Below are 13,897 nucleotides of genomic sequence, written 5' to 3'. Positions count from 1 at the left end.
ATCTTCCTGTGACAGCTTTTGCTGTCATCGAGTTACTCACTGAGTGGGTGCTTCCAGGCCAGCTGAGCCTGTGGCTGACTAATCTTACTTCCTCCTCCTACCCCCTCTTTGCAATCTTACAAAAGTCTTACTGCAGTTACAACTCTGTCTCAAACCCCAGATTCTTTATTTTGCATTAAAGCATGTCTATATTTTTGTCAAGTATTGTAGAAAGTCTGTTCAACAGCAAAAAACAGATATATGTACAGAATGAATTATCACAGTAATATCTAGATTTCATATTTAAAATGTTCTTCACTAAATTCCAAAGTATTTTACAATCCTGTAAATGTTATGATCCCTATGCACAAACGGAGAAACTGAGGCACAGAAATGCAGTGATTTTCACTTAGCACTAACTGTAAGAATCCCTGGATGATTTCTGAATGATCTTAACTGGCAGCACTGGGTGAAACTGTACTGAGAGAAGAAAAAAAAAATCCCCAGTTACATGTTTTACCAATTTAGGACATCAGAATGGGCTGCTGTGAGTAGGAGCTTTCACTGTAGCAAATAACTTTTGATTTTTTTTCCATTAAGTGGCTGCTTGAATAGAGGCATAATATTGCTTACTTGAACTACAGTAATCAACAGGAACGTGAATTATTTAGGCTGCCGATGACCACTACAGGCACTTTAGGTTTGTCATCTGTTATTTACAGTTGTGGCTTGACTCCTTACCAGGACAGTATGTGATGAATGGACCAGTGACAAGATGGCATGAGATCTGCTAAAGAATGAAGGTAGCCTACTGAAAGAAGCATTGGTGTTTACTCTGGGTGTTTACAGATTGACTTAAAATATAGAAACCTGTCTGGCTACTGTATAACTTCAGAAAATTTGAGGATTAAGACCATAACTAAACTACCATGTCTCATTAGAAATTTCTATCCTAAATTTATTGAATAACCTGAGAAAGATTAAGATACATCATTTCAGGAGCGAAGGCAGGTCCATCTCCACTTTTAGGACACTACCTTTGCAATAAAACCAACCCATCCATTCACAAATTCCGTTCCACTTCTAGGTATGATTTTATAGTATCTCTTCTACTCCAGTTGTAAAGGAAACAAAGGAAACTAAACTCTTATTCCTGGAAGGTGTTGAAACATCAGTTTCTATGAAAAAAAGAAGAATGTATTATATTCAGTTTGCTAATGAGCAGCCTGAATGATCTTACTAAGAAACAATTTCCCAAATATGCCACTGAAGCAAAAGAGTTAGAACAGCCAAGTCCCAATTTTCTATTTCCCACGAGGCACGTATGTGTGTGCAACTGCGTACAGAAAATCCCCACCAATCCAGAGGCCAGCTCTGATTTATAAATTCGTTCTTCTAAAGCAGAGCCAACCAACATAATCTTGCTCTCATTACTACACAGAATTTGTTGCCTAACTATAGGGCAACTGATTTATCAGTTAGAATATTTCCTGGAGAAGTTTGTAACGGACTGTTTGAGTAAGAACAGAGGTTGATTTTTCTCCGGCAAGAGAGCAAGCTCGAAACAAAACTTCCCAGGTTTTCAAAGGCACGAAGTCCCAGCGGTCTGCAACTCATCACCATTAGTGCCTCCACAGCATCCCCACAGTTAATGGAGAGAACGACCTGCTTTCTGTTGAGCCAATACAGGGGGAGCAGCTCTCTTCTTTGCTGTCTACAACCTGCTGAAGCAAGCAAGGCTGTTGGCAGTTATTAATAACCCCATCTCCAGACATGCTGGAGAAGTGTGTAGTCATGCTTCTGAGCTGTCCTTAAGCAATTCCCATCTCCCTACCAGAAAGTTGTAATCTGTCAGAACATGGTTCTAAGAATAGACTCGCAGAACATTATGTGTCAGGGAGGGGGTAGACCTCATCTACTGTCTCCTAAAAAATCTTTTTATAGAAGCTGTCTAAAAATAGCCTGGAAGCTTAAAAAGGGAATGCGGCTTAGTTTTTGAAAAATAAAAATAAAGTTCTGCAGTACCTTCAATTGCAACCTTTTAGAACCAGGATTTAAGTTACAAGATTTGCCATTACAGTGCTGTTTTTAAAGCACACATTTCCAGAATAAAATAATTACAGAAATACCCACAGGTTACCTCTAATTTAAAACTAATTATGCGATGAGGCTATAAAATCAAGGAATCTGAAAAAAACTAGTGAAGGCTGTTTCGTGAATCAAGATTCCAGAGGGCTGTCAAATGTTCCCGATGAGTTCACACAAGGGACAGAAGATTGCTAACAAATTCTGATACATCTGATATATCAAATTCTGAAATACCACTTGCAAGTGATATTCCATTGCAGTGATGTGAAAGAGAAGACTAAAGATGTGGTATCACTAGGCAACAGACACCAGTAATTGTCCTAGTAGCTGCCCTCCTGTCTGGAATCCAAAATTTCCCCCAGAGAACCATGTAGCATTTTCTATGTGGAAATAAAATACAATAATTGAAAATTAACATGGTGCAATTGAAAAAAATGTGGTGTAACATTTGTTGAAAAAACCCACACAACTTCAAATTATTTTGCTGTTCTTTACAATCTTATTGATGAATTAGCTCCTTCGCTGTTAAGAACTGAATACTACCAGCCTATAAAATCCCACTGTTAGAAGACTTGTTCACATTCATCAGTAACATCAGAAACTCTACTTTTTCAAACTTCTGTCTGAGAAGAAAGAGTGTGCGTACCTAGGAGTATATGTCTGTATGCTGTCCTCAGAATATACATATGGCACTGAACAGCAAAGAAATTGTCTTGATACAAGCAAATAAATCGATATAGGAAACAGTAATGTAGAAGCACCACAGAAGGCTTATATTGCAATGATGACTAATATACCTGAGCGTATCAAGATCTCCTATTTTTTTCTGGAGACCAATTTTCTAAGGGGCTAGTGAGAGGTTTTGAAAAACTAATTTTTCCAACAGATGCTGCTCAACATAGTGAAGATAAGTTAAAAAAAAAACAAACACGTGACTTACGCTGGAGCAAGAAGCAGGTGTGATTTGCAGTGGTCTCCCGCTGTGAAGAGTTTCCACTGGATAGCAAAGGATTTTTGTCTCCTGAATGGATGAACAATATCCTTTAGAGAAAGCATCTAAGAATCAGAGGTGCCAACCACAGTCATCATCGTCACTGAGTTCATGCAGTCTTTTAAAGAAGCTATGACAACTAAGTCATCAGCACCTTCAATGAAAGTTAGAGAAGCCTTAATTTTACTTAATATTTCCTAGGAAACTAGAACAAGGCCTAATGTGTTTGTGGTCACAGGTTCACACACAAACCCACACACGTAGTGCACATGACAGTGTTCTGTGCTAAGGGACTTGTAGCAAGGTGCATTCACATACAGGTTTATCACACTGTGGCCATCCAGGAGAAAGGCAAGAATCCTGAGCAGCAGTTCCCCCGGTTGTTACAGTCTGCTTCTGGCCATCAACTTTGAAGTAACTGTTTATCCCCACTATGCCTATGGACTGCAGCTTACTCCTTAAATGCAGTTTCACTCCATTCTTTTAATTTCTAGGCCTCACTTGCTTCATACAGTTTATAACTGTTTATTTGGTTTTGTTCACACTGTCCTTGAGCTTAAAATCCTCAACATGTTTTCTTTGTCCATCAGTATAACCACTGTCTTGCTTGAATTCAGCTTCAAAAGGCTGTTCTTCATTCAAGGGCTGCCCTCATCCTAGTAGAAGGATTTCCTTGTGGGAATAATGAACTGGTACACGGCAGAAGATACATAGAACTGTGTTGCTTCTGTTTGATGCTTGAGCCCAGATCAGCCCCCCCTGTAGCTGCACGTAGAAACTTGATGGGAACGATGGAGAGAGCTGATCTCCACAAATGTGGAGGAGTCTTGTAGTGGAGATGTGGTCTCCCACTTTGGTTGCATCTCTCCGAGTAGTATGTAATACATTTTGGGCCGCGGCTGCCCCCTCTGTCTATGGCTTACTGAATGTAGCATTGCAAAAACACCCAGAATGGATGTCTGTCAGGAAAAACATTCAAAAAGAAACCTTTGCCACTGCTAATGGGAACAATCATCTCTTGACTGGTGATTTCTGGCTACGCTTCTGGAAGTTATCAGAGTAACTACAACTTTGCAGCTACAGAACAAAGTTAGATGTTGCTGAAGTTGTGAGGCTTCCACCGACAACTGTGTGCAATTGGTGTGCCACAGTCAACCACCAGAAAAGATGCAATGGCATGAAGATATCAAGAAGAGGTTGCAGCCATTCCGGGAGGCTTTATTCCAAGGCTCTCCGAAAGAGTAATTCCGTGAAAGGCACTGAGACACAGTCGGCTGATGTGACCTAGAGATGCTTCATGGGTGAGAGCTCACGGTGCTGGAGCCGTTTCAGGTACAAGAGCAGCAGGCAGCTCACTGATGTTTGTCTCTACTTCTTGTCTTTTATCAATATTGTATAAACATGGCATTGTCTTTGAAACGCCTCGGGACTCAGTCTCCAAAAGAAGTGACACAAGTAGCCCCAGAGCTGCAGGGTGCATGGGGCATGTGCGGTGAGTTTCCTGCACCCCTGAAGTATCCAAAACGTGTTACTTTACGTACATAAAACCCAGGCCTTCCCCCTGAAAAGGCATTACAGGTACTGCGAAGGTTTGGCAGGCCGAGCAGAGGGAGTCTCAACGGGGCTGGGCGGGCAGCACCGAGGAGGCCGTCCCCACCAGCGCTAGGTACCAGCCCGCTCCCCCCCTGCCCTGCCCGCCGCCATGAGGGGCCGACTGCCGCGCGGGCCCGGGCCACCCCCGCCGCCCACAGGGACTCGCTGCCGCCGCACACCGCGTTTTGAAGCGCCTCAGGGTTTGCTGCCGGGGACGGGACGGGACGGGACAGGGCGGTGCTGGGCAGTGAGGGAGGTGCCGCCGGCCCCGCCCGGGGTAGGCCCCACCCGCCGGCCCGCTCGCACTACGTTTCCCGGCGTGCCGCGGGGCAAGATGCCGCCGGAAGCGGAAGGGCGCTCGGTGCCGGCTTCCGGTGCTGTGGCCGGTGGCGGGCGGCTGAAAGGACGCGGCGGCGGCCGCCCAGGTAACGGCTGCGGGTAGAGTATGCGGGCGGGCAGGCAGCGATGGAGGCAGCGGCAGCGGTTCCCGCCTGGCCGTGGTCGCGCTCTGTGTCGGGAAAGCGCTCGTGTCTGCGGACAGGGCAGGGCAGAACAGAGGGAGGTCGGGCCGCTTCGCCTTTAATAACAGAAGCGTGAGGTTTGGTATCCCTTGAAGAGTTTCCTGCGTGCCTCCGGGACGGGATTGCCCCGGTTTAAACCGTGTCGGTCCCAGAGGCGAGAGCGAGAAGGGGCGGCGGTGGAGCCCCGTCCCCCGCGGCGCGGCCCGGATCCGCCCTGTGCCTGTGCCCCGCTGTCCCGGGCAGGGCGCGAGCCCCGCCGCACGTGCCGCCTCAGCGCTCGCCGGCTTGAGGGGCGCTCGCCGCCTGTAAACAAAGTCGTTATTAATTATTTGTCAGCATTGGAAAATGCACATTTCTGGTGATGTTCTGAAGCGCTTAATGTGAAGTGGTTTTAAAAGGGGTCTTGTTTCTTTCTTTTTTATCAGTATATCGTTAAACTGTCTCCAGTTGTGCTTTTTTAAGCGTCATTGTAAGTTCGAAGCAATTTCTTTATTTTTCCCCTCTGTAGGCGGTGAAAACCTAAGATGTTTATATGTGCCTTCCTGCTTCTGTGAAATTTGGGGTAATACTTTAAGTATTTTAAGTGATGTTTTGTAGCTTTTAGGTGTATTGTTTTTGAGATGAATGAGACCAGCTGCATCTAGACAGTTTGTTAACTACAGCAAGTATTATTTATAAGTGCTTCTATTTTTATACTGGGCGATGATATTTACGTTATGGACAAGAAAAGCATGTTTCAGGAATAATTCTGTGGACGTACATATAAGGAAGGGTGTAAAACTTAGGTGGGTGAGTACCAGTAGAAAAACTGTGAGAAGACCCAAGCTTGGAAACTTTTTTTAAAATTTATGATGTACCTTCAAAGAGTACCTCTCAGTAAATAGTCTTGTACCACATTTAACCACTAAGGAGGCAGATGTCAGCATCTTAAATAATATGGACTTCTAAACAACTGACAAATAATGAAGAATATACTGCACAAATTTTATTTATCCTTAAGATATTCAGGAAATTAAATTGTCAGTCTCTTGTACCCTGAGCAATTACAAAACTGGTTTCTTTCAGAGGGTGTTGTGCAATAAAAAAGGATACGGTGTCCATTTGAGTTCCATCTTGTCCAGGACTGGTTTCCTCTCTGCTGTCAGCATGGCAACACCACTTCGAACTGCGTGGTCTAGCTTCTTTCGGATGCGTTCAGTAGCAAACAGTAAGCAGGCCCTGCTGCAGAGTAAGTAGTGATGAATTTGTCTAAGTCCCATATTAAATTCTTTTCTTTGAGAACCTCTTTCCTGTACTCTTTAAAGTAATGGAAGCGTGGAAATGAATTTTTATTTTAATAGAATCAAGTCTGATATTCTGTGTTCTCTGCTAATAATTAAAGGATATCTTGATTTGGTTTTTTTTTTTTCTTTTAAAGCTTCCATGGTCCGCATATGACACTCCTTTAACTTACTGATTACTTTGTAAATATCACTCCTCTAAACCCTGATTATATTTGAAGATTTTAATTTATTTTTTCAGGCTTACAAACAGTGGTAAGAAAAGGCTACTGTAAAATCTTGTTACTTAACATAAACAGAGAACAAGTGACGACAGGCAATATTATTTCTTAGCTTTGTGTCTATGTTTTGGATGTCGATAGAAAGATGTGGGGGAGATAGTAAAGGTGATAGAAAAGACAAGTATTGAGAAAATATAGTGGACGTTACATTTTAGAGGTTAGTGGGCAAGGGGGGAAGAGAAATCTTAGGAAGAAATATGAACTACTTGCAGTAACATTTTACAAGAACTCAACTTCTTAATAACTAAGAATGGTTTAATTAGAATGAAAGCATGGAAGTGCTAGCAAATTCTAACTTCAAGAATTTAATTTCTAAAATATATAGTTTAAATTTAGATATAGCTAATATATTTAACTTAAGAATTTTACAGCTAAAATATTTTGGAGAGGAAAAAAGCTGCACAGAAGTTTCTTCTTGATTCTTTCAGCTTTCCCAGTTTTGACACACTGAATGCTCTCCCTCTCCGTTACGAACAGCCAAGAAGAATCCAGTTTGTATTAAAGCTAAAGATGGTCTACATAAAATAACGTCAGAAAAATATTGAAACCTTTTTATGACTTATTTGAAAAGAGGGGGCTCAGAACATGTGAAGACTTAGTTCTCATGATCGTAACTCAGTTCTTCAAGTGTAGTGGTAGCAGAAGCTTCACTGGACTCGGAAGCTTACACGTGGATGTGTGTCAGGTTCCAGCAGCAAAGGAAAGGGTTTGCCAATACAAGTCAACTCCAGACACCTTCCAGGCCCCTCTTAGGCATGCACACCTACATGGTTGTGGAAGGCAGGATGCCTATAGAATGGTTCCTTTATAAGGGACTGTGACTATTGCGTGTCCTCTGTTAGCTTTATGGTTGGACTTGATGATCTTAAAGGTCTTTTCCGACTTAAAAGTTTTTATGAACAAAAGGGAATGGGAAATGGGAAAACTCTGTTGGAAGGGCCTCAGGTGGTCTGTGGTCCAGCCTCCTGCTCAGAGCAGGCTCTGCCCTGCAATCACACCAGCTCACTCAAGGCTTTGGAGCCCAGCTGCAGCCAGGTCTTTGAAATCTCCAAGGGCAGGGACTGCACAGACCTGCTTGAGCCCCAGTCCCAGGCTGTCCTCATGAGGAAAACATTTTTTTATGTATCCAGCCAGAGCCTGTTGTTTCAACCTAATGGCTGTTTTTTCATGTCCTCCCACTGTGCACTGCTGTGAACAGACTGGCTCCCTCTCCTCATTAACCCCAAAACTCTCTCTGCTCCAGGTCTCCCCAAAACTCTCTCTGCTCCAGGCTGAGCAAGCTCCGGTCCCTCAGCCTCTCCCCACAGGGCAGGTGCTGCACCCCCTGACCATCGTGGTGGGTCTTTGCTAAACTCAGTCAAGTTTATCTTTCATTAAAGGGCCCCAAACTGGCCATAGTATCCAGATGGGGTCTCACAGGAGCTGAGTAGAGGGAGATAATTCCTTCCCTCAGTCTGCTTAGTACAGATGCCAACAGGCCTTCGTTACCACTTGCAATTAATTGTGATTGCTGTCCTTAGAGCAACAGGAACCTGGGGAGAGGTGTAAAGTACTCTAGTGTTACAGCAGCCAGGACATTATAGTTCTGTGTTTTGTGTAGCATGTATAGCAGTCACCAGTGAAGTAAAAATTTGATTTTTTTATAATAAACATTGTTATAGATGACACCACGATCTTCCCTGTAAGTCATAAGGTAATATTCTTTTGCATATATAAAGAGTATGCTCTAATGGTGAAATATATAGGTATTTTGTTCATACTGTGATTTTTTTTTTTTCCTTAGGAAAACAACACAATTGGAAAGGTAAATGTAGGCCATAGCTACCTAAATACTGTATTTTTAATTGCACTAGAAATATGTGTAGTAAAGTGAACTTCTGTTTAGACAGTGTTTGGGATTTGTTAATCTAAAACTGAGTACAATTATAATCTTTGATTAAGACTTAGAACAGAATGAAAATGAAAACGTTCTCAGATTTGGCACACCTCTGCTTTTTTTTTTTTTTTTTTACAATGGTGTTCTTTTTTTGTTTGTTTTCAGATGGAGCTGTGTATCTTGCTTGCCATAAATCGACATACTCAGTTCTCCCTGAAGACTACAATTGGTACTTAAACATGCTTTGATGTGTGGCCTTTTCATGTGATGTTTATTCCGGGGCTGCTTTCTCTCTTGTAAGGTTGTCATATAATGGTATCAAATACATCTTCTGCCACTTTTTCGATATATGTAATGATTTTAACTAAAGTGCTTGTTCCGGTCATAATGATTGTGAAGTTAATATGTCAAAAAATAAGCATAATAAGAAATCATACAGGACTCATTCTAAACATGGTGATGATGCCAGGACTCCTGCAGTTTGGTTTGTGGAAGAGCAAAAATAGCTAAGAACAGTCATTTTCACTGATGCCTGTTGTTAAGACAAAGTCCAGGTATTTTTGTGCTGCTGCATGGGAAACTTGCCTAGAAACCAGAAAAGATGATAAAAATGTAGTGAGAAGCACAGCATCTGTCATACAAGATTTTAGGAAGCTAATGTGTCGTGGGAAGGGGGAGGAAGGTGAGAAAAGTCATATTCCCTCAAGGAAACTCTCAGTAGACTTGTTCATCAGGATCATCATCTGTTACCAAATGTAAAAGCTGGAACCCCAAACAGAGCTTTCTTTCCTATTCTTTCTTTTGTAGGTGCCATATGTCTTCTAAAGGCATGTTGTCCTAGAAATCATTATCCTCCTCTTTTGCTATGGTTTTGTATGCAATTATTCAAAGATTTACCAAAAGATTTTTTCCAACCCATATTTCCAGATATCCTTTTCCAGATATCTTTTTTAGCCCTTTTTACCTCTTCAAAAAAGAAAGATGAAGATGGCCAAAAACAAAAAAAAAAGGAAGGAAAAAAAAAAAAGAGGAAGTTCAGATCAAGTATTTGTGACCCTTATTTTATAAGGATATATTTTATAGAAGATTCTTAAGAATTCATAAATGCAGGGTCAAATCTGGTTTTCTTGGGGACTCTGGCTGCTCGGTTGCTCAGCATTTATGAAAATTGTAAGGATGTATTTAAGAGTGTAAGTTCTTATTTTTATAGCAAAGTGGACCTGGCAGTGACATCAGATTTGAAGACAATCGTCTGCTACCATCCTTCGCTTGAGATTCCATACGAGCATACAAAAGTATGTCCAAATATACACACTTATCTTTCTTACTCTTGTAAAGGCATAAGTAGTTCATAATTTTAGGTCTTTAGGGTATCTTTTTTAAAATTTGAAATACTGAGATACTTTTTAGTATGCGATGAGCATGTCTGTGAAGTAAGTGAATGATGACTATAGCTGCTGCCATGAGGAGGACCTTATTCTTAGTTGAGTTAAGGGGAAGATGCAGAGTAAGAACGCTCAGATATCACAGAGTACAGTAATTCAAGTAGAATTAAATGAGGCACTCAAATGCTTGTGCACCACAGAGAAAACTCGTGTCTGTCTCTGAGCATACTCCTCAAAGAGGATGCGTGAAATGCAGTTTATAGTTCCCATGTCCTACTGTGTACAGATGCAGCAGTCTGGGCAAGAGGCTTTATAAAGAAGTGCTGCTGCTGGTTTCAACTTGAGCTTTAAATTCCATTCAGCACTCTGGGTTCGTAAACACCACAAAAAAAAAAAAACTCCTTTAAATATTATATCAGTATATATACATATCAATATGTTCTTTACACTGATGAATGTAAGTCTAGCTAGGCTTTTCTAGCATACACATTTTGTTGCTATTTCCAGTTCTCACGTGCTAGTGAGATACTGCAAACGGTAGCTGCATTGCTGAAGTACCCAATGTGAAAACTTCCCATTGATAACTTAAAACACTTTACTGCTCTTTGCCTGCAAGCTACTTATCAGTATTTTTAAACTTGTCAGTTGTACATCTCAGGAAAAACAGGTGTAAAAGACGAAAACAAGGAAAAATACTTCTAACGGTGCTAATAGTTAGGTTTCAGGTTGAGAACAAACATCTTGGTCTAAGCAGATGCACAAACAATTAGGAAGTGACATTCTTCTCCAAGGTACAAATCATCTAAAGGCTTTTTTAGCAACTATGATCGTCACTATGAATAAATTTCTAAATAGGAATAGCGTGAGTACTTTTGTACGAGTAGAACTGAAGCTTATGATTCAGCTAGTGAATTGTAAGGATGATATCAGCAATAATGATGACAGCAGTGCTGATTTTAGGGGAAGGGTAATCAGCTCTAGCACCTGGGGTAATTAGAAGTTTCCAGACATCTGCTGCACAGTGGTAGGGTTTTTTTCAGGGCGGGTAAGGGTGTGGTGAACAGGCATTCTTCTGTATGCCTTCGGTTTCAGCTGTTAAGAGTAAATTGTAATTTATGTAGGTTGGCTTTTTGATTTTTCTCAAAAAAAAAAAGGAGAAAAAGGAAATATATACATTACTGTTTTTACAGCCAATGCCACGGCCAGATCCAGTGAATAATAAAGAAGAAAACCTTGATCAAGTTCTGAAATCCAGATTGAATGAAAAGGAGCTGAAGAACAGTAGAGGTCCTACAATTGAACAGCTCAGCAAAATGTTTTACACAACAAAACATCGCTGGTATCCTGTGGGACAGTAAGTATTTTCTTTTCAATGTTTGTTCCTTTGGGATTTAAAAGGAGGTACAGGAATAATTTAATGACTAGATTCAACCTAGCAGAAGTCATGTGACACAAGATACTCCTAGCCCATGGGCTGCTACATAAAATCTTAAATGCAGTGTTGAGTAAATGGAAGACTGTATTTTTTAAGGGGGTTTTTTATAACACTGCCCCTTTGGTAGACTTTGCAATTTTTTACATATTTGTTTTCTAAAATCTGGCACAGAGTAGAAATTCCTCATACCATCCAGTTCACTACTGGTTGAGGTGATTTATTAAAGTTGCATAAATCCTCAAACCAGGACACAGCATAAGAGGATCTAGTATGTAAGATACCCTCAGTGGATATGACCAAATACAGCTTAGAAATGTGCATTGTCTGCTCCTTAACACCTTTTCAGAAAAGAACTTCAGGAGGATGATTCTCAGAGTTCAGAACAGGAGAGGTTTTTCATTTGAAATGGTGAAAAGCGCACCTTGGTGCACCTTGTACTCAGAAAGCGAGGAGGAGAGATACAAATAGAATCATAGAATTGTTCAGGTTGGAAGAGACCCTTGGGATCAAGTCCAACCATCAACCCTACTCTGCAAAGTTCTCCCCTACACCATATCCCCCAACACCACATCTAAACAACTCTCAAACACGTCCAGGGATGGTGACTCAACCACCTCCCTGGGCAGCCTATCCCAGTGTCTGACCACTCTTTCTGTGAAGAATTTTTTCCTAATGTTCAGTCTAAATATGCACGACTGAGCTTAGAGAGGATCTATATACATTCAGATACACCTCTGGAAACACATGGCATTCTAGTTACTCTTTTCCAGTCCATGTTACCACACCTTCTGGTAGCTGCTAATTTATAGCTCTGGAGACTTGATACAGGCAGAATTACATTATTTTGTTCACAGAAAACTTTTTAGTTACTATGTTTTAGGGATAGATAAAAGGAATGGCGTGGTAGAACTTTCTATGGCCAAAGGGGAGCTGTCACTTTAATGAGCATCAAAGAGGATCCTCCTTGTTTTAGGGTGGGTAATTAAGAGGAAAGTAGGGATCATTTTTGTTGTGAAGAATTTGGTTTGTAGTTTGCCTGCAAAATATTACACTGTTTTTAAGGTACAGTCTAGCATAACTCCTTTAAACATCAAGTCTCTTTGTTCTGTAGCAATCATTTTAGCCGAAGGAAAAGCTGACCATGTAATAAAATTAACTTCACACAAAGGATTAAGAATAAACAGCAGCCTTTGTACCTACTCAGCTGTAGACCTGATTGGATTATTGCGTGCTTGCAGCAGATGCAGCAATAGAAATGAGTAGCGTTATGTAACTCAGTGAACAACAGAGATGACATCTAATGAGTGGTGACAGGTTGTGCTTGTCTGTCTTCTGGTTTGCTTCCTTGTGTGACCTCCAGACCACTCACCAGGGCCGGGGCGGGTGGGGGGGAGAAATGTCAGGAGAACGGAAGACTGTCCAAAGCTCGCATTCACTGCAGCTTTTTTTAATTCTAGGTATCACAGAAGACGCAGGAATCCTAATCCTCCTAAAGACCGATAACTAAGATAGCTTCTTGTTCGTCAGCACTTTGCCATTAATCTTTATTGGAAATAAAAATTACAGAAAGTGAAACGTTTGGCAGTTCTGTGTGAGTGATATAACTAAACCATGTTTAAGTAAATACGAGTGTTTTTTTTTCTACTTCAACTAGTTGACAAAAAACCAACAAAGCTAATGAAACGAGGATGCAGTGCAGGCTGTTGTACACGCACGGTCAGGAAGGTGCTAGTGTTAAACTGTGTGTAACAGGTGATGGTGTGCTCCGATTAAACTCGACCAGGGGCTTGGCATTGGTAAAATGAATGCATAGAAGTCTTATGTCAAAATGGGAAGTGGAGAACTGGACACGTCAGGGTTTGGTGTTATTTTGGGGGAGGATTATTATTTATTTTTTTAGAAATCTAGTAACTGAAATGCTGGTGAGCTCGAATACTGAAGTATTAGTAAAATAGTATTGATGAAAACTATTGAGAGGTATTTATGAAAATGATGGAGGTAGTTTTGTTTCTTCTATTATGTTTATAAAATATCTGATTCCATGTTTAATTCTACATCAGCCAAGTGATTGTATTTAAGGCTATTGTCATGTACTGAAAACTGGCCAACTTGGTTAAATTTTAGCTTCCAAGGCATAATAATAACTCACCCTTCTAAGTCACCCAGCATTCCCAAATATCTGAGGTAACTTCTCTGTGCATTCGTGGGTTGGGGTTTTGTTTGGGTCTGTTTTTTTTAACCCCACCCCAGCTACTGTTCAGTGAGGATGGTGTGTTCATATATAAATGGGGATCGCTGTAGCTCAGGGCAGGAAGAGTTGTTGGCCTCAGCAAGGTAATCTGTGAGGACTCCCAGCTCTTTCTAGCTTACCTAGGGGGAAGGGTTGGCCCTTTATTACATAAAACCCTTTCAATTAGTTTGATTCTACTTCCTAGCTTTAGCGTTTTGTAGGGCTTAAATGTTTCTGC

The 13,897-nt window shown here is 41.2% G+C and overlaps 1 protein-coding gene across 1 annotated transcript; it reads left to right on the top strand.

The window, feature by feature from the left end:
* The first annotated feature begins 4,966 nt into the window (after positions 1–4,966).
* On the top strand, positions 4,967–13,015 carry MRPL42 (mitochondrial ribosomal protein L42). Its single transcript, XM_014963741.1, has 6 exons — positions 4,967–5,076; positions 6,238–6,400; positions 8,775–8,838; positions 9,820–9,904; positions 11,185–11,348; positions 12,887–13,015. The coding sequence occupies exons 2-6, from the start codon at positions 6,319–6,321 to the stop codon at positions 12,930–12,932; spliced, it is 441 nt and encodes a 146-aa protein (XP_014819227.1). The 5' UTR covers positions 4,967–5,076; positions 6,238–6,318; the 3' UTR covers positions 12,933–13,015.
* Positions 13,016–13,897: the final 882 nt, after the last annotated feature.

This window comes from Calidris pugnax, unplaced genomic scaffold (assembly GCF_001431845.1).
Source record: "Calidris pugnax isolate Ruff unplaced genomic scaffold, ASM143184v1 scaffold44, whole genome shotgun sequence".
NCBI classification, from domain to species: Eukaryota; Metazoa; Chordata; class Aves; order Charadriiformes; family Scolopacidae; genus Calidris; species Calidris pugnax.
This window is presented reverse-complemented; position numbering and strand designations above follow the sequence as displayed.

Bases quoted from the DNA above. Each gene is read 5' to 3' on its own strand.
- MRPL42 (XM_014963741.1), top strand. From the start codon at position 6,319: ATGGCAACACCACTTCGAACTGCGTGGTCTAGCTTCTTTCGGATGCGT. The intron at 6,401-8,774 runs GTAAGTAGTGAT...GTTTGTTTTCAG, and splicing joins TAAGCAGGCCCTGCTGCAGA to ATGGAGCTGTGTATCTTGCT. The intron at 8,839-9,819 runs GTACTTAAACAT...TTATTTTTATAG, and splicing joins CTCCCTGAAGACTACAATTG to CAAAGTGGACCTGGCAGTGA.